The sequence below is a fragment of the Perognathus longimembris genome, chromosome 17 (assembly GCF_023159225.1).
Source record: "Perognathus longimembris pacificus isolate PPM17 chromosome 17, ASM2315922v1, whole genome shotgun sequence".
NCBI classification, from domain to species: Eukaryota; Metazoa; Chordata; class Mammalia; order Rodentia; family Heteromyidae; genus Perognathus; species Perognathus longimembris.
This window is the reverse complement of record NC_063177.1, coordinates 16,847,505-16,866,829: the sequence shown is the minus strand read 5'-3', so window position 1 is coordinate 16,866,829 and position 19,325 is coordinate 16,847,505. Positions and strand designations below refer to the sequence as shown.

General features: G+C 49.2%; 1 protein-coding gene across 2 annotated transcripts in view; it reads right to left on the bottom strand.

The window, feature by feature from the left end:
- Window positions 1-1,044: 1,044 nt before the first annotated feature.
- Window positions 1,045-19,325, bottom strand: part of Slc43a2 (solute carrier family 43 member 2) — a 44,254-nt gene continuing 25,973 nt past the window's right edge. For both annotated transcript variants that reach the window (XM_048367184.1, XM_048367183.1), the window contains exons 6-14: window positions 14,198-14,290; window positions 12,863-12,996; window positions 12,574-12,776; window positions 12,063-12,209; window positions 8,804-8,942; window positions 7,333-7,462; window positions 4,565-4,638; window positions 3,322-3,445; window positions 1,045-2,509 (exon numbers count right to left, since the gene is read on the bottom strand). In XM_048367184.1, the coding sequence (XP_048223141.1) occupies window positions 2,348-2,509; window positions 3,322-3,445; window positions 4,565-4,638; window positions 7,333-7,462; window positions 8,804-8,942; window positions 12,063-12,209; window positions 12,574-12,776; window positions 12,863-12,996; window positions 14,198-14,290 (1,206 nt within the window). In that variant the 3' untranslated portion in view covers window positions 1,045-2,347. The remainder of the gene's footprint in view (window positions 2,510-3,321; window positions 3,446-4,564; window positions 4,639-7,332; window positions 7,463-8,803; window positions 8,943-12,062; window positions 12,210-12,573; window positions 12,777-12,862; window positions 12,997-14,197; window positions 14,291-19,325) is intronic.

Below are 19,325 nucleotides of genomic sequence, written 5' to 3'. Positions count from 1 at the left end.
GTGCTTTTTGGGAACCCAACCCAGGGTCTTACTCATGCTAAATACATGTTCTATCACTGAGCTACATCCTTAATTCATCATGCTTTGGGTTGTGAGTTTGTTTGTATGTATGTGCTAGTACTGGCAAGTGAGGGCTCCCTCAACTTGCTTGCTCATGGCTGGTACTCTACCACTTGAGCCATGCCACCAGCCCAGCATTTTGCTCATTACTTGAAAATGGAGTCTCGTGGGCTTTTCTACCTGGGCTCTCTTTAAACAATGATAGTCTAGGTCTGTTTTCCTGAGTAGCTAGGATTATAGGCATGAGACATTGGTATCCTCTGGTTTGTAATTTTTTTTGAGTCTTATACATTTTTTTTCCAGTCTTGGGCCTTGAACTCAGGGCTCAGGGCCTGAGCACTGTCCCTGGCTTCTTTTTGCTCAAGGCCAGCACTCTGCCACTTGAGCCACAGCATCACTTCTGGCCGTTTTCTATATATGTGGTGCTGAGGAATCGAACCCAAGGCTTCATGTATATGAGGCACGCACTCTTGCCACTAGGCCACATTCCCAGTCCTGTGATTTTTTTTTTAAGTGTTTGATCAGACTGAAGCCTAGGAGATTTGACTGTCCACTGTGACTGTGGAGCTTGAATTTGGCCTAGGTCTATCCCTTCCTCATCTCTGTTTGCCCTTCCCCCCATGTACTGATACTGCGTTCTGAGCTTGCAGTTTTCTAACTTTTGCTTAGGAGGAACCCTCAGGGTTGTGGGACAGTGACAGGAAATCTGTGTAGATGATGAGAAGGGGTCAAGATTAGTCAGTGTGGCTGGGACAGACAGCTGGGGAGGGAATGGCCCACACATGTGCACAGTGAAATTTAAAAAAAAAAATCTAAAGTGGCGTGTAAAGTCTTTTCCTATTCCACTGTTCTTCCCCAGACCGGACGCCCAAGGAGATGGTGAGCAGCAAGGTACAGCTTGTGAGGCTGGTCAGTGGCAGAATACTTATCCTGTCATTTCCTCTGTACCTCAAGACAGGCACATGCAGCGGTCAACTGATACGCTAGGAGGGTATCCCTTACTAGGAGGAAAATGGGTTTATTGCTTTACAAAAATAAGTCTGATAAAACTTGAGAAAACAACTACAGACCTAAAAATCAACCCACTCCTCTTGGCACCCCAGTAAGTCTCAGACACATTTCTGGGGATGGTCAAGGTGGGTGGGGCAGTGAGCCAGGCCAGACTGGCCTCTTCCAAGTGAACAGCTCCAGGGCTCTGGTGGAGTCGGCCGGCAGGGGGCGCTGTGGCCCCACAGCCATGTACAAGCTCCTGGCTAGGAACAAGGCTGCTCAGGTATATCCTAGGAATGCTGAAGACCTGGTGGGCTCTTGGTCTGGTCTGTGGGGATAAGGGCAAACCTTAGAGCCCACTACCATCTCACACACATGTACACACACATCCCACAGGTACACATGCCTCTGTCACTCACCAATCTACTTCCCTTCGTAGGCCTGGACCTCCATGTCCACCAACTACAGTCTTACTTCTGCCCCCACAAAAACAGCTGTGGAGGGTGGATGGGGGGAGGGCTGAGCTCATGGTGCCCATTTAATTTCCTTCAGGTTGCAGACTGGACCCAGGGTGGCAGTGGAAATGTACTCCCCTCCAGCTTTGAGGGAGGAGATGAGTGAGGAGATCAGCTTTGTCCGTGGCTCCAGGGGCCTTGTGTGTGATCAACCTGCCCTCCATCCCCTCCCCTGGCCACCAACGAGAGAACAGGCCATGGACAGGCCACAGGGGGCTGCGATTACAAAGGGGTTAGCACCAACAACAGGAAGCGGGGTCTTCCTTCCTCAGGCAGCTGCAGACTGGCCAAGGGAGGAGGTGAGGGGCCAGGCAAGGGGTGCAGACAGTGCAAGCCTTTGTCCTCAGGCAGGCGTGGTCAGTGGGCATGCAGCTGAGGGGCAGGTGGTGGGAAGTGGATGGCAGGCCCCTCTGCTTTGGCAAGAGGCAGAATCCATACCCTTGAGAGAAGAAAACAAGCCTGCTGGTGGGTACCCTTAGTTCCTCTTGCAGTCACCATGGAGACCCAAGGCCTCAGGGTCCCTTAGGGACCTTAGGGTAAGAACAAGGCCAGGGCAGCCCTAGTTCCAGCAGGGGAAATCTCCTGTCCTAGGCTCTCTCCCATCCTTCCACCACTGAGGTCCCAGGCAGGTACCAGGGCCCTGGGAAGAAGTGTGGACTCACTCCAACGCGCTGAAGGAGATGATCCTGGTGGGGAGGGTGTGGGGTCCTCTAGGGTGGGGAGGAGTATGTTGATCAGTCACTGAAGCATGGACAGGAGGTCTCAGTTCTGAGGTGGTAATGCTACACAAAAGCCTCCCGATTGGACGAGCCATTGATCTTCAGGAACAGCTTGTCATCTTCCCTCTTCTGCTGCAGCTGCCTCTCCAGCTGGCGCCGGTAGCAGATCAGGTAGAGGGGCAGGCAGAACCCTAGCATGCTCATGATGAGCAGCCCCACGTTCACCTGGGGACGGGGAAGAGAGGCCATCACCAGGGGCAAGGGCTGCGGTCACTTCAGGGCCCAGCTCAGCATCTTCGCACATGTACCTTCACTTGGATTTGGGGAAGGAAAGTGATCACAGTAGAAGGAAGGGGGCGGGGGAGGGGAAATGAAACAGAAAAACTCAATATGCCAGGTGCCAGTGGCTCACACCTGTAATCCTAGTTACTCAGGAGGCTGAGATCTGAGGATCATGGTTCAAAACCAGTCCATGCAGCAGAGTCTGTAAGATTCTTATCTCCAATTACACACACACACACACACACACACACACACACACACACACACACACATCGAAAATGGAGAAGTGGCTCAAATGGTAAAGAAAGAGCCTTGAAGTGGGGAGGGCGGGGAAGCTCAGGGACAGTGCCTAGGATCTGAGTTCAAGCTCCAGGACTGGCCTTGACTGGCCTCAAAAAAAAGAAGAAAAGCTCAACAGGTCCCAGGGCCTGTCACTCCACATTCCAATATCCAAATTTCCTGGTTGCCCATTCAGTAGCTACCCTCAGGGCCCGGCCTGAGGTAGGGACAATTCACAGCACCTGGTTAAGAATCCTGACCCTTGGCAGGATTTACAGGAACTCCTGTTTTTCCCAAATCAGGTACAGAGAGACCATTTTTCTCCTTTTGCTGGGCAACATTCACAAAGGTGACCTGATTTTGTCCTACCCGAAGTTCCTGAGCAGCCTGTCCTTAAGGCTCCCAGCTCCCAGCTCCCAGGCAACCGAGTGGAGAGATGCCTGTGAGCCTATGACCACCACCCCAGCCCTTCTTACCCATAGAGGGTCTCCTTGGAGGGGACCCATCATGGCCAGAAACAGAGGCTGCTGTAGGAGAGCAAAGAGTGCGCTGACCAGAGACTGCAGTCCCGTGAGGCTGCCGAACTGGGTCGAGGGGTACCTGCGGGGGTAATCGAGACCTGTCAAAGGCCAGTACCATTCTTGGGCTTCCCACACCTACCTTGGCCTGCCCCAGGAGTGCCAATACCCAAGGGGGCCCCTTTGGTCAGGGCAGGAGAACCTTGAGAAGGTTGGGTGCTAGTCCTGGGTTACTTTCTGCTCAGCAGCTGTACTTTCTCATTTGGACCACCCCAGTACCCCAGACTCTGAGAAGAGACTGCCCCTCCACCCCCTGCAATCAGATGTGCCCTTGGCCTGTGGGTGTGTAGTGGAGTTAAGTGGAAAGCATGGTGCCAGCAGGAGTCTGCGGCTTGGGAAACGTGCCCAGGGAGCAGGTCGGAGGCTGGGCCTGGCTCTGCTGTACCCTCCTCCGGAGCAGCATTGTGTAATCACGGAAACTCAGCATCACAGCTCTTGCCTGATTCCCTCACACCCTGCCAAGGCAGCCACAACTTCCTCCATGGGGGGGGGGGGACAGGCCGACCTGGAATGACCCCCTGTGGGATGTTGCTGGAAGAGGGATGAAGTTCTGGGTGAAATCTCGGTGAGCCTCAGGAAGGGAAGGGGCTTCCAGCATGCAATGAGCTAGTCAAGACATGGCAAACGGTGTGTTTGGATTCCAATTTTAGGACTAAGCCCTGGGCAAAGGAGGGCCAGCTGTGTAGTCTCTTGGAAAAAGTGCAGCTTTCATTTCATCTAAAGCCCAAGATGGTTATGGCTGTAGTGGGGCCTTTGAGGCCTGGCACATTCTGGGGTCAGTTACCCATGCCGCTGCCCATTGAAAGCCATTTGAACTTCAACATTTAGCTTCGGGCTGTCCTAATGGGCAGCCAGAGGCAGTCCCAGGACTCATCTGAGCAGCCATTCCTGAGCCCTCATGCGCTGCTCCAGAGGCACTGACCCGAGTTGAAAGAATGACTTCGTGTTAAACGCCAAGGCTAGTGGGTATCCAACTGTCTGCCCAATGTCCTACCTGCTGCCGGGTGTGGCCACCTCTTGACACAGCCAACAGAAACACTGGTACCTACTCTGATGGTGGCCAGCCTCAATCTCATGCAGCCCGCCCTAAGATCATGCCCTCTCCTCCCCCAGAAGACCACCCACAACTTCCAGGACTTACACGGCGGCATACAGGCCCCCAACGGCAGAGTGGATAAATCCTCGCACGATTGTGTGCAGGACAAAGGAGAAGATCTTTGGGAAGGAGAACAGAGTGTGAGCAGCAGAGCCCCGGGGCCCTCCCCTTTTCCCTTCCCCACTATTCTGCAGCACAGAAGCAGGGGCAACTTGGAATTGGCTGTTCCCATCTTCCCAGAGCTGACTGTTGAGTTCTTAGGAATTAGGGAGCCAGTCGTTAAACACAGTCATGATTAAAAATTAAATGTATACGCTTATAACTAAATAGGTAGTGAATACTCACAACTCACCACTTTCTCTCTCTATTGCTAGTGGCAGGATTTGAGTTCAGGGCCTCTCCTTCATTTTTCTCAGTGGCATTCTACCACTCGAGCCATATCCCCAGCCTGGCTTTTTGCTGCTTATTTCAGAGACAGATACTCATAGGCTTTTCTGCTCACACTAGTTTTGAATCAACATCCTCTGGATCTCAGTCTCCTAAGTAGCCAGGATTACAGACACAAGCTACTGCCACTTGGCTTCTAATTCTTTCACTGTTTTACTACTGTCTGTGCTCTGAAGGTGTCTTATGTCTGTTATATGTAAGGTAATAACATACAGTGATGGGTTACTGTGAATTTTTGCCACTTTTTTCCACTTCCACATTCATTGACATCATATTGAGAGCTTAAAGTCAGCCAGGATGAGAGCCTTTATTCATGGCATCCACAGATGCTACAGATTGGAGATCCCTCCCTCCAACTCCCCCTAAGATGACCAATTCTATGGATAAGTATGCATGTGTGTAACACTTAGCAGGAAGTTACTAACCATGACTTTGATCTATCTTTTCCCTACCTCAGGTCTCTGTGCCTGGTCACCTAGGCACCTTGGCAGCAAAACTTTACAGCATTCAAGTAGGTCCCTTCCTGGGAAGGATGCCACTGACTGCTCAGCAAGCTCAGAGATGCCCTTGTGAATGACCTGAGAGGCCCCAGAGCCAACTACTTTGCCACCATGACCCTGTGTTTGCCCTTTTTGTGTTTTATACACAGCCCTGCCATCTTGCTTAGCAGCTAGGCTGTGCTCCCAGGAATAGGAGGGGCGGCGGGGTCAGGGGCTGCCCTTGGCAGGGTTGAGAGAGGGCTGCGGCTAAATGCACACACACATGCACACGCATACTTGTGCAGGCTCCTTCTCTGCACTTCCAATGCCTTGCAGCCTTTTCACAACTTGTCCTGCCATGAACTTGGTAAAACAAAAAGCAGATGACTGTCATCCACTGAGCATTACCTGTGGACTGGACAAGATGGCCAGGGCAAGGGGCTTCCAGCCTTAGAGCTAGAGCAGTTCCAGAGGCCAGGGGGACTCAAGAGCAAAGACACTGCCACCTGGAACTGGTGCCAGTCTCTCATGGGCTACTCTGGTTTGCAGGCCCAGTGTTGGCATGACTGCCTGTGGGTGTGCACACCTGCGGGCTCAACATAGCTCAACACCTGGCCTCTTGTAAACAGGAAGGGCCTCTTACCTTTCTCCTGGAGCTGGTTTGAAACACCATATGGTCTTTAGCTATGCCCATTGGGAAGCAATGCAATGCCATTATGTTTGCCTCCTCAAAGTGTGTTAATTTTGGGGACTGGGCCAAAATCTACTACCTAAACATTATCACAAGCCAAAGGGTGGGGCCAGGCATGTGACAAAGTCCACACTGCTCCCAATCTATATCAAGTCAAGCTTCAGAAACATCAGAAATACTGTGTAAAAAGCTAGGTGCTGGAGCATGTTTGTGAATCCCAGGATCCATGAGGCTGAGGCAGAAGGATCTTGAGTTTGAGGCCAACCTGAGCTCCATAGTGAGACCTAGGTGCAAGGCCATGATCACTGTTGTTTTCCAATCTTCCCAGGGCAGAGGCACTGTGGGCACTCTCGTACTAGACAGAGAGTGTTCCCATCAATGCTATTGATGGCCAAACTTCTTTTTTTTTTTTTGCCAGTCCTGGGCCTTGGACTCAGGGCCGGAGCACTGTCCCTGGCTTCTTTTTGCTCAAGGCTAGCACTCTGCCACTTGAGCCACAGTGCCACTCCTGGACATTTTCTATACATGTGCTGCTGGGGAATTGAACCCAGGGCTTCATATATATGAGGCAAGCACTCTTGCCACTAGGCCATATTCCCAGCCATGATGGCCACACTTCTTTGGACATTAGATTCCAGGTGTTTGAGCAAATGCAAAACAAGCAATCACACTACTTCCCTACACAGTTTCAAGAAATGGGTGGTGGTGGTATTCATGCACGCAAGGTACCCAAAAGACCAAGAAGAGCAATGTGTTCCCATGGAGAAGAACTCTGTAAAAGAACCCAAGTCTGGGCATAGAAACACCCATAAATAACAGTGACTAAATAAAGCTCTGGGTGCTAGTAGCTCATGCCTGGAATCCTAGCTACTCAGGAGGATGAGATCTGGGGGTCGGGATTCAAAGCCAGCTAAGGGAAGAAAGCCCATAAGACTCTTATCTCCAATTAACTGGCAAAAAGTCAAGAGTGGAGCTGTGGTTCAAGTGGCAGAGTGCCAGCTTTGAGTACAAAAGTAAGGGACAGTGCCCAGGCCCTGAGCTCAAGCCCCAGGACTGGTACACACAAAAAAGATCACACACTGTCATTGTTGATGGCTTCTGTGACACACAACATAGTTTTCAGTGTCTAAACAAACTTCCTTCTCATTGTTCTACTACCACCTCCCCACCTGTACTCTTCTTTTGTCCATACCCACCTGTAAGGGCAGATTGGGAATGAGGCAGGTCACCCCAAAGCCCACAAGCAGCAGATTAGTAAAGGCAAAGGCCCGCATGGCATTGGTGATCTTCTGGATCTGCCGGTCACGCTTCTTCTTTTTCTCACCTCTGTGGAGACAGCACACACCACCGCTGAGGGGTGGGGAGGCTCCCTGGAGGAAGTCAGCCCTCCCAAGAACTCAGATCTGGGGACTCCTAGCTTATGGATTGATGACTGACAAAAGACATACAGGTGACCCAAGCATATCTTAGGGGCTTTTTCAGGGCTAGACTAGCTGCAGGACACTCCCCAGGCCACCTCTGGTTTTTGCTCTGAATGTGAAACTCAGTAGAGGGTCTCTGATGTGGGAGGATGACCCTTGGTACACTACATTACCCAGGGAAGGGAGCTCGGATGATGGGGAGGGAAGCAGAACATTCCCTGGGCTTGGATGAAGCAAAAGCCTCACTTCATCATGGCTTTGAGTTCACACAGACCTTGCAGCAAGCTGGTAATAAGCCAGATAATAGGCCAAATGAGAGAGAGACAGAGACACACAGAGAGAATGGATTTCCCCTTGCGGGGGCAGGAGAGAGTAAAGGAGAAATAAATATGCAGCAGATGGAGCAGGGATGGGCACAAATAACCCCTTGGCTGTAGAGCCTGACCCAGATAACAGAGTATCCTCTGTAATTATTTCCTTGTGAATTAACTACTAGTGATGCCAGTCTCACCACCCACACCGGCACCCCATGGACATCCAAGAGTGAAAGCCAAGTACCCAGAGATGGGCAGGGAGTCCCAGACCCATTGCCTCCTAACTATGTGACCTCAGGCAGGTGACTCAAACATCTTGCTTCAGTCCCCTCATCTGTAAAATGGGTACTACACAAGTCCACACCTCCCATGGTGTCTGGAGGCTGAACTAAAGCATTGTGTGCTAAGTGCTTGGCACTGAGCCCAACACAATAAATAACAGCTTATTATATTAAGGTGGAGTTGTAGAAGACAAGTTTAGCTTACCCTCTGATCTTACAGCCCAGCCCTTCTGTAAAGTAGGGCTCCAGCACCTTGTTTAATCCTCACAATCATCAACAAATCCATTAGCACATCTGGTTGTAGCAGCTTTCTACTAGAACTGAGTGGAATAAACCCTGAGGCAAGTGGCTTTATGATGGCCCCATGCCACTGCCTTGCCAAGGATCTGAGGCCCTCCTGGGGCCCTGGTCTTTCCTCTGCTGTCTCCCCTCCTTTCATCTAGTTCAGTCCCTCCCAAACTTTAGTGCATCAAAGAAGAGGTAGGAGACACTGGAGAGCCAGTGAGCACTCAAGGACTTGTGAGAGGGTGCAGGGACCACTTCTCTCTCACCCTTCCTGCTGCCTGTAAAACTGAACCTGACCACCTTGGCTCTGCCAAGGGAGTCTTTCTCAGTGGTCTTTCTCTGGGGGCTAGGAATGGGCCTACGCACTGGGGGGCATCTTTCTCCTCAGGCTCCTCAGAGGCATCTTCACACTCCTTTAGCCGCCAGTCCATGATGTAGCCGATGACAGGGGCTGTCAGCAGGCAGAGCAGCTGGAGCGCACCAAAGATGGAGGTGTAGAGGGCAACTGGGGAAAAAAATACAGTGGGACATGTCACAGAGACCTGAGGGACAGGCTGGCTGAAATCTGAAGGGGCTGGACTCTGCAGGCTCTCTTCTGAGGTCTTCTCCCCAACCCCTTGCTCACCACAGGTTTTGAGGGAAGCCCAGAGCCCTTAACCTCTCAAGTCAAAGCTGGATCAAGTGGTAGGTCACCTCATTTTCGACTCCAAATTCCCTGCCTATTTCCCAGAAATGGCTAATGAAATTCAGTATGTCACAATGATCCCCCACCAGACGTTCTAGGAAGTCAAATATGACTTGGGAACCACAAAATTACCAATGCTCACAATTGAGGCTTTGTGTGACTAGCCATTAGTTTTTTGTCTCTAGAAATATACCAGGAAGGCACCAGTCACAGGAACTTTGGTGTAAGAGCATCCATTTTCAAAGAGACTTAAAATTATTGCAGGGAGGGTGTCAGGGAAATAGCTGAAGGTTAATTGCTCCCCCTGCCCGCCCCCCCCCCCCCGACTAGTTCAGTCAAGAGGGGTGTTAAAGGTGAGACATCTCTGCATTGAGCAGAGACTGACTGGGACAAACCCCTGCTTACCTGTAGCCATCACTGCATTGAGAAAGCAAAGGAAGAAAAGCACAAAGGAAGTTAGTGGCAGAAACTGAAACAATTATTGCAGGTAGATGCTGAGGAAATAGGATAGCTCAGGGTCCAGCACACCCTCCCCTTCCTTATGAGACCTTCCTTCGGAGGGCTCAGAAGTGGCTAAGCCTGTGCCAGCCTCACAGAAAGGATCTGAGAGAGAAAGAGCTGTCTGCTGGTGCCTCATCATGGCAGGATGGTGAGTCAGGCCCACAGTGTTGGCCAGCACTGATATGGGGAAGTGGCGTGCTGGGTACAGAAGGCCTGGCAGAAACTGAGTCCTCCACTCCCGTGTGACCCTGTGGGAATGCTGCTCTGTTACAGCTACTTCCTGCTGTTCTCAGACACAGAGAGAAAGGCGCAAAAATCTACCATGCCATCTGACACCCCCACCTACTCCTTGATCCAGCAGCAGCCACTCTAGGCAGAGGCAGACCAAACTTCCTGCCCTGATTTCCTCTACACCTTGAAATTGATTTTAAAAAATTTTAAATGACAAAGACTTGCTATGTAGTCCAGGCTGGCCTCAAACTTATGATCTTGTTGTTTCAGCTTCCCACATAAGCCGGTTTACAAGCTGGTGCTCTGGTGTCCAACTCAAAATTGACTTTTTTTTTTCCAGCTGGTACTTTACCATTTAAGCCACACCTCTACTTCTGGCTTTTTGCTGGTTAATTGGAGATAAGAGTCTCACTAACTTTCCTTTCAGTATCATCAGATCTCAGCCTCCTGAGTAATTAGGATTATAGGCATGAGCCACTGGCACTAATCGATTTTTGAAAGTCAATGTAGGAAATACTTGAAAAAAAAATCCCTTGGGGCAGCAAAAAAAAAATTTTTTTTTTACCTGAGTAAAAGACTAAGAAGTTACCTACCTTGTGACTACAGAACAAGGATGGGCTACCTCTGTCTACCCCAGGTTCTACAGTTCTCTAGGTTTCAGTGCTTATAACAGAGGTATCTGTCTATACTCTATTGGTTTTGTTAATTAATTGATTTAATGCTAGTCCTGATGCTTGAACTCAGGGCCTGGGGACTGTCTCTGAGCTTTTGTGCTCAAGGCTAGGCCACAGTTTTACTTCTGGCGTTTTGGTAGTTTAGTGGTAGTTTAGTCTCACAGTCTTTCCTGCCTAAAGTGGCTTTGAACCACAATCCTCAGATCTCCACCTCCTGAGTAGGTAGAATTTACAGGCATGAGTCACCTGTGCTCAGTACCCCATGGCTTTTTAAAGAGCATTACATAAAATAAGGTTCTTCCACAGGCAGTGGTACACACTTGTATTCAGGAGGCCGAGGCCGGAGGATTGCTTGAGACCAGCCTAGGTAATAGAGAACTATCTCTCTATGAAGTGTGGGAATGTGGCTCAAATGGTAGAGCACCTGCTTAAAACACAAAGGTCCTGTATTTCAATCTCAGTACAGCCAAAATATACATACATACATATATTTTTTTTAATTTTTAAGGGGTAAAATTTGGGAAAACATCACTGAACAAATCTAAATAACTTATTCTTTTTTTTTTCCCCCTGTAGGGCTCTCAACTGCCTTTTTTCTGTCAAGTATTCAGTATAACTTTACCCATTGAATTTCCCACTTGTCCAATATTATCCAGTTCCCTTCACTGTCTTTTTCTTTTGTGAAAGCAGAACTTATTCCTGTTCCAAACTGATATCAGCTTCTTTATAAAGCATCATCTCCTTGGTAAAAACAAGTAAACCAACAAAAGAAAGCTGCACACTAGCGAGCCTGCCAACAAAGAAGACTTGCCGACTGCTGGTCCTGCTGCTGCTGAATGACTAAGGCTGACTCAGCTGGCCAGGGAGGTACGGGGGAGCAAAGGCTCTCCCCAGCCCAAGACCTTCTGCTGCTGTTTTCCTGCTGGTTATCAGTCTGTTTACCGGAGCTAACAAGCCTCAACTAGATTACCCGTTCCTGGGAAGCCTCTGCTTCCCCGTTTCCCAGTATAGGACACAGATCCCAGTGTGGATCCAACTGCTGTGCCCACTGAACACACATCCTCCCCTAGAGCCCCAGCACTCCCCATGCCATGCTTGTGGGCTTCAGGAAACCAGGTGGGGCTGGTCTTGCTGCCTTCAGCAGCCCCAGGTGGAAGCCTGAGCTCTGCTGTTTTTACACACACACACACACACACACACACACACACACACACACACTGCCTGAGCTCTGCTGTTTTTACACACACACACACACACACACACACACACACACACACACACACACTGGCCTCCCCACCACTGGAAACAGACACCCCACACCCTAAACACAAGGAGCTATTTTAGTCCTTCCCTCCCTCCCTCAGCCGGGAAACTCTGACAGGGACATGAGAGAAGCATCAGGCTGGCAGTGACAAAACAGCTCAGCTCGGATGGGCAAGCAGGCCCTGCTCATCCAGCTGGGCCTCACACCTCGAGCTGGTGTGGCCAGTGGGAGTGACCAAGCACTCTCTCCTTGGATCCAGGGGACACCTACCTGTCTTCTGGTTGCCGCTGACCAGGAACTCGAGGATGCTGTTCATGGCCCCCATGTAGAAAATAAGCCGCAGCTGCGTGACACACATGGTGACCAGGCTGAGCAGCAGGATGGGGCTGAACACGCTGTGCATGAAGGAGGGGGCCGCTGTGGGGAGAAGGAGGGGGCTCAGAGCTGGGAACACAGGCCCATCCACCATCTGGGGGCTGGGTGCCAGGGAGGGAGACCCAGTGTGCTGATTTCATGCTGGACATGAGGAGAGGAAGTAAGGAAAGGACGATGCCCTGAAACAGTCATGATGCTGATGCTGGATTCAACAGTGCCCCTCCCCATCTCTCTGTTCATGTGTTCTCTTCTAAAACAAGGCAGGTGGTGCCAGGGCCCCTTTGGGGATGAAGTGAGGATTTGGTGAGACAATACCCACCTAAACTGGATTCACCGCCTCCCTGGGTCACAGATGTGGGAGGGCGGGTAGATGGTGATTAGGAGGTGAGGATTATGCGGTAAGTACCTGCAGCATCCGGCTGGCACTTCACTTCCAGGTCCACAGTGGACAGGCACAGCTTGTGGCCCTCCTGCAGCGTGGCTTGCTCCTTGGCACTCCGCATGGAGCTGCCCACGCTCAGGCGGCGCCCTACTGTGGTCACCTGCTTGTAGAACTGCTTCCCTGTGATCTTGTGGTCAAAGCCCAGCCAGCTGAACTTGATCTTCACCCTAGAGGCCACAGAAGGGTGTCTGTTGGTGTGGCCCAGGACCCTGGCTGGGGTGAGGGTGGGGCCGGGAAGCACATGCCAACTTACGAGTAGTCCATGTCCTCTGGCCCTGGGAAAGGCTCCAGGGGCCAGTTAAAGAAGCAGTTGAGGAAAACCAGCCCGGAGCAGCCGGCCCAGACCACCAGGATGAGGATGAAGGAGGCGCCAGAGTCGTAGATGAGCTGATCCAGCACAAGGGGGTAGAGGTAGGGACAAGTCAAGGCATAGTTAGCAGGGGGAAGCCAGAGTGGGAAAGCGGTCAGGGGGCACCCAGCTGCACTTTTCCTGGTCAACCCGCCTGTTACATCAGAAACCCTAGGATCCAAAAATCTCAACTTGTCTGCCTTGCACATGCGACTTGGGCCAAAATATCACCATGTTCGTGAGGCCATGGAGGGTCTCCTTGTCACCGTCATATCTGTCTCAAGGCTGACAGTGAGTAGCACTGGCTGCCTTTTGATTCATTTACTTGTCTGCCATCAGCCTAGCTCCCTGGGGACGGGGAGCTGCCAGCCTCATCCACTGGTGTTTCCCTAGTTTCCCTAGTGTCCTGAACAGCACACATGGCAGGTGCTCCTCCATACTCAAGGGATGTTCCTCAGTGGAACCATGTGATCCTAACAGAGGGAGAGCTGAGTACTTGGCCTAGAAGGTGGGCAGTCTGCTGAGCATGCCAGCAGTGACTGTCATGAGAACTAACATGAGGGTCCCCAAAAAGCTGGCACACAGGAATGAGGCTAGCATTTAGCCACTAAGCAGAGGAGGAATATGTAAGTTTCTTCACCATTTGAGAACAAGAGAAAGGCCACAGAACACCTGGCTGGACCCCTATCCATACCATCCAGATTCCAGATGCCCAGCCTACTCTATGGTTCTGCTCATCACCACAGCACCCCCAGTCTTCTCAGTGTGGCTTCAACTTGGTGCTAGTGCCAGGTCCTGCCAGAGCTCTGGAAAAGCTGGAGGACTGGCAGGGAAGGGAGCCTGGTGGACAGGGAAATGGTGGCTTTATCCTGACCTCCACAGGCTCAGAATCCTGCCTGGGGGGGAAACAGCTGAACCAACTTGGCCAAGGGCAGCACTCTGGCTAATGGGGAGCAACAGCCTGATAACAACAGAACAGGAGGAGCTTGGGTCACACACTACAATGACATGCTCACATTGCCCATCCCCCCATGGTTTTCTTTTCTTACTTCTGTGGTAACAGGTGCATCCTGCCCAGCCGTGGGAGGGCCATCCCCAGCACCCACAATATTGTCTCTCTCTCTCTCTTTCTCTCTCTCTCTCTCTCTCTCCCCTTCCCACCCTCTCCAGAGAAGGTGGCAGAGCCTTTGGGAGGCTTCTGCCAAGACACCAGGATAAAACAAATGGCTGCACTCTCACCTTGATTCCTGGGAAGGTGACTGCTGAGGAGGCATAGGATCCAATCATCAAGGCAATAAACGTGGACCGAAGGTCACCGAACATGTTGGGCAGCTGAGGGGAATAATGGGAGGAAGGTTTAGGAAGCGGGAGAAGAGAAAGTGTCCAGGCAGCAGGTCGTACCTACTGTCTGTCCCTTCAGATAATCCATGGGGTAAGCCCAGGGTAATTACTGCTAATGGGAAGCTTTCCCTCCCTGGACAGAAGTGGATGAAAGGAAGGAAGGAGAGCAAAGGAGAAATTCAACTCCAGGTGAAAGGAGATGGGTTTTTGACTTTCTGGCTGGGATCACCCCATTTCCCAGCCCTACTCCTGGCAGAGGCTCAGGGCTTTCCACACACCAAGAGGCCAGACAGCAAAGCCAGCCTCAGGCACCCTTCAAAGAGAGAAAGCCCGCTGAAAATAAGAATCTATTTAGGGATAAGAGCATCATTTTATAAATAAAAATATCAGAGTCCCAGAAGGAGCAGATGTCAGCAAAAGCTGCTTTCAGTTTTGAGAGTAGGTTTTTGGAAGGTGCTCATAAGAATTTTTGTCAGTTCCCTCTCAGCTGATGAGAGATCTGGTCTGTTACTGCTTTTTAATTTGTTTTTTTATTTTTAAATTTTTATTATTATTACAAAAGTGATATACAGAGGGGTTATAGTTACCTAAGTCAGGTAATGAGTACATTTGTTTTTGGACAATGTCATCCATTCCCATTCCTACCTAAAGCTGTATAGTTAATTTTCAAACTAGTGTCTAGTGAGCACCACTGCTGTGTTTGTTCACCCTTTGTCCCTCTGTTTCTGTGCTTCAAAATTTTTAAGTGTGAACAGGGGATTCTCTCCCCACCTAACTCCACCCTAGTTATCGATTGGTACCTGACAGGGCCACAATCAGAAAGGCTCAGGCTCTGTTCCAAACACAGCTACTCTGGTTCACAGCCATTCAACTTAGGTGTGGAAAGAAAGTCTGTCAAAAATAACTTCATAGCAAAACCCTCAATGATGCTGCAGAAATCCAGGCATGGTAAGATAACACAACAGAATTGTGGACTCTGATAGATCTGGGGGGAAGCACATCCTCCCCAACAACCAGCTAGCTTTTCCCAAGCCCAGGAGAGACCATGCATGCTGTGGTATGTTCCTGTATGCATGTGGAGTCCCTGGTGTTAAGGATGCTCTTGGAGTGATGTCAACCTATTTCACTGAATTCAGGCTTGTATGTATGGATCTAAGCTATGCTTCCCTCACTACTTTGTCTTGAATTTTTTCTTTTTTTGTGGTACTGAGGTTTGAACTCAGGATCTCATACTCTCACTGGGCTTTCTTGCTCTTGGCTGGTATTCTATCACTGTAGTCACATCTCCAGTCCAAAATGCCTCCAGTCTGGCATTTTGCTGATTAGTTTTCTGCCTGGACTGGCTTGGAACTGCAATCCTCCAGGTCTTAGCCTTCTGAATAGCTAGTATTATAGGCATGAGCCACTAGTGTCTAGCTTGAATCTTTTTTTTCTTTCTTTGTTTTTTTTTTGCCAGTCCTGGGGCTTGAACTCAGGGTCTGAGCACTGCCCCTGGCTTCTTTTTGCTCAAGGCTAGCACTCTACCACTTGAGCCACAGTGCCACTTCTGCCTTTTTCTGTTTATGTGGTACTGAGGAATCAAACCCAGGGCTTCATGCATGCTAGGCAAGCACTGTGCCACTGAACCACATTCCCAACTCCTTGAATCAATTTTTTTTTTAACCAAATATGGCAATAGCTGCATGTAGTGGCACACACCTGTAATTCCAGCAATCAGAAGCTGAGGCAGGATGATCTTGAGTTCAAATCCTGTTTAACTATAAGGGGAATTCTAGGCCAGCCCAGGCTACTTAGGTAGACTCGGTCTCAAAAACAAAACAAGCTGTAGTCATTGCAAGACAAATTCCCTGCTGCTGAATGGAGGTAGTTGTAACTGGCTGTGTGCCTGCCCCTCATCATTGCTGGCTGTTTTCCCCACATTTAAAAATACACAGTGGGGGGCTGGGGATATGGCCTAGTGGCAAGAGTGCTTGCCTTGTATACATGAGGCCCTGGGTTCAATTCCCCAGCACCACATATACAGAAAATGGCCAGAAGTGGCGCTGTGGCTCAAGTGGCAAAGTGCTAGCCTTGAGCAAAAAGAAGCCAGGGACAGTGCTCAGGCCCTGAGTCCAAGCCCCAGGACTGGCCAAAAAAAAAAAAAAAAATACACAGTGGACATCAAAAACCTCTGTGACTCAAACAGCACCATCAAGATGGTAGAAAGAGGGCTGGGAATATGGCCTAATGGTAAAGTGCTCACCTCGTATACATGAAGCCCTGGGTTCGATTCCTCAACACCACATATATAGAAAATGGCCAGAAGTGGCGCCGTGGCTCAAGTGGTAGATTGCTAGCTTTGAGCAAAAAGAAGACAGGGACAGTGCTCAGGCCCTGAGTTCAAGCCCCAGAACTGGCAAAAAGCAAAAAAAAAAAAAAAAAAAGAAAGAAAGAAAGAAAAAAAAAAGTAGAAAGAAGTTCAGGGGTCATTTATCCTGGAGAAATGGAAATCAAAAGCACATAAGACACTACTTGAAACCAATAAAGATGGTCATAATTAGAAAGGCAGAGGATGCTCATGAGCTGATAGATAGGGCTTAGAACTCATATACTTCCAGTGGGAATGGAAATGGTATATATAGCCCTTTGGAAAACAGTCTGCCAGTTCTTCAGACAATTAAACACAGCATCCACATAGAGAAACTGAGACATCCCACTTCTGGGAAAATTTTCTAAGAAAAACAAAAATATATTTCCACTATTTCTACATAAAAACTTGTACATGAGATGGCTCATACCTGCAATCCAGCTACTCAGGAGGCTGAGATATAAGAAATTCAGTTCAAAGCCAGCCAGGAAAGAAAAGCCCATGAGACTCTTATCCCCAATAAGCTGCCAAAAGCCAGAAATAGAATTGTGGCTCAAGTGGTAGAGCACTAACCGTGAAAAAAAAAGCTCAGGGATAGTGCCCAAGCTGTGAATTCAAGCCCCATGACTGGCACATGCATACGCATACACACACACGTACACACACACACGTGAGTGCACCATACCCCATGTTTCTTACAGCACTGTCCACAATAGGTAAATGGTGGAATCAGCTGAGGTACCCAACAAGCAATAAGTAGATAAAGAAAATATGCTGTATATGTACCATGGAATATTATTCAGCTATAAAGAAAAATGAAACTATGTCCCATGCAGGAAAATAGGCAGCACTAGAGAGCATCAAGTTGAAAAAGATAAGCCAAACTCAAAAAGCCAAACCACATTTTCTCTTTCTTTCTCTTTCTTCCTTCCTTCCTTCCTTCTTTCCTTCCTTCCTTCCTTCCTTCCTTCCTTCCTTCCTTTCTTTCTTTCTGTCTTTCTTTCTTTCTTTCTTTCTTTCTTTCTTTCTTTCTTTCTTTCTGTCTTTCTTTCTTTCTTTCTTTCTTTCTTTCTCTCTCTCTCTCTCTCTTTCTTTCTTCCTTCCTTTCTTTCTTTTTACCAGTCCTGGAGCTTAAACTCAGGGCCTGGGCACTGTCCCTGAGCTTCTCTTGCTCAAGGTTATAGCACTCTGCCAGTTGAGCCACAGTTCCATTTCCAGCTTTTTCTGTTTATGTGGTACTGATGAATCGAACCCAGGGCTTCATGCATGCTAGACAAGCACTCTACCACTAAGCCACATCCCCAGCCCCCACATATATTTCACTCAACTGTGGACTCTAGAATTAAATGATGCTGATTCTGGGACATGGATGTATAAGGGGATTGTCTAGAAGGATCAGCGAGAGGGTGATGGTCGGGGAGGGGATGGAAAGAATACCCAGGAGTGAAGATGGCAGTACATTACATACATATATACGTATGAAGTCAGCATAATGGAAAGCACCAAACACTGTTCAAAAAGCAGGGAGGAGGAAAGGAAGTATGGGAATGTGCAGAGGAGGTGAACTTGCTCAAAGTACACTGTGGAAACTGGTGGAATTACCATAATGAAACCCCTTGTACTATTTACATCTGCTACTTCTGGCTTTTTCTGAGTAGTTCATTGGAGCTAAAAGTCTCATAGTGTTTCCTGCCCAGGCTGGCTTTGAACCTTAATCTTGAGATCTTAGCCTCCTGAGTAACTAGGATTACAGGCATGAGTCACTGGGTGGGACAATGTATGCTAATTAAAAATTTTAAAATTATTTCCTATAGAGTAGGCTACATCCTTCTAGGCTTTTCAGAAAGGGTAAGAGGGGGAAAGAAAGAGAGATACAGGCAGCAAAGGAAATGGGATAGGTTCGTGGTATGGCTGAACGCATTCAGGTAACAGGAAAGGTGCCCAAGTGTAAGTTTGGTGCACCTGCCTCCCGAGTAGCCACCTTCCACCTGCGGGCTCAAGGACACAGGGGTGACGCCAGCACAGCAGCCTTGGAGAAAAGGCATTTTTATGGCTATCTTCACCCTGGGAAACCCGAAGATTAGGTCTGCCTAAGGAGAATGAAGGAAGTACTCCTGCCTGGGATTGCATTCCAGCCAGGACAGGTGAAGAGAGGAAAGGATGAAAAGGGTTAAAGAAGGCTTCGAATCCAGCCAGGTGAGCAGACGGAAGCCAAGAGCCTGGCCTCTTTGGTGTGGGCCAAGCCAGAAAAACATTTTTGTTCTTGAAAATGAACCTCATGGGGCTGGGAATATGGCCTGTGGCAAGAGAGCTTGCCTCATATACATGAAGCCCTGGGTTTGATTCCCCAGCACCACGTATATAGAAAATGGCCAGAAAAGGCGCTGTGGCTCAAGTGGCAGAGTGCTAGCCTTGAGCAAAAAGAAGCCAGGGACAGTGCTCAGGCCCTGAGTCCAAGGCCCAGGACTGACAATCGATAAAGAAATAAATAAAGATAAAATAAATAAATAAATAAACCTCCTGGTACACAGTACCAGTAAGGTGAATTTCCCCCAAGGAAAATCAACTGAAGACAGAAACTTTCAATAGATCTGGAAAATAGTCCAGAAAAGCAGTAAAATAGTCCAGTAAGGCCATTTTCTTTCTCAGACAGGAGGATTACAAACTCAAGGCTGGAAG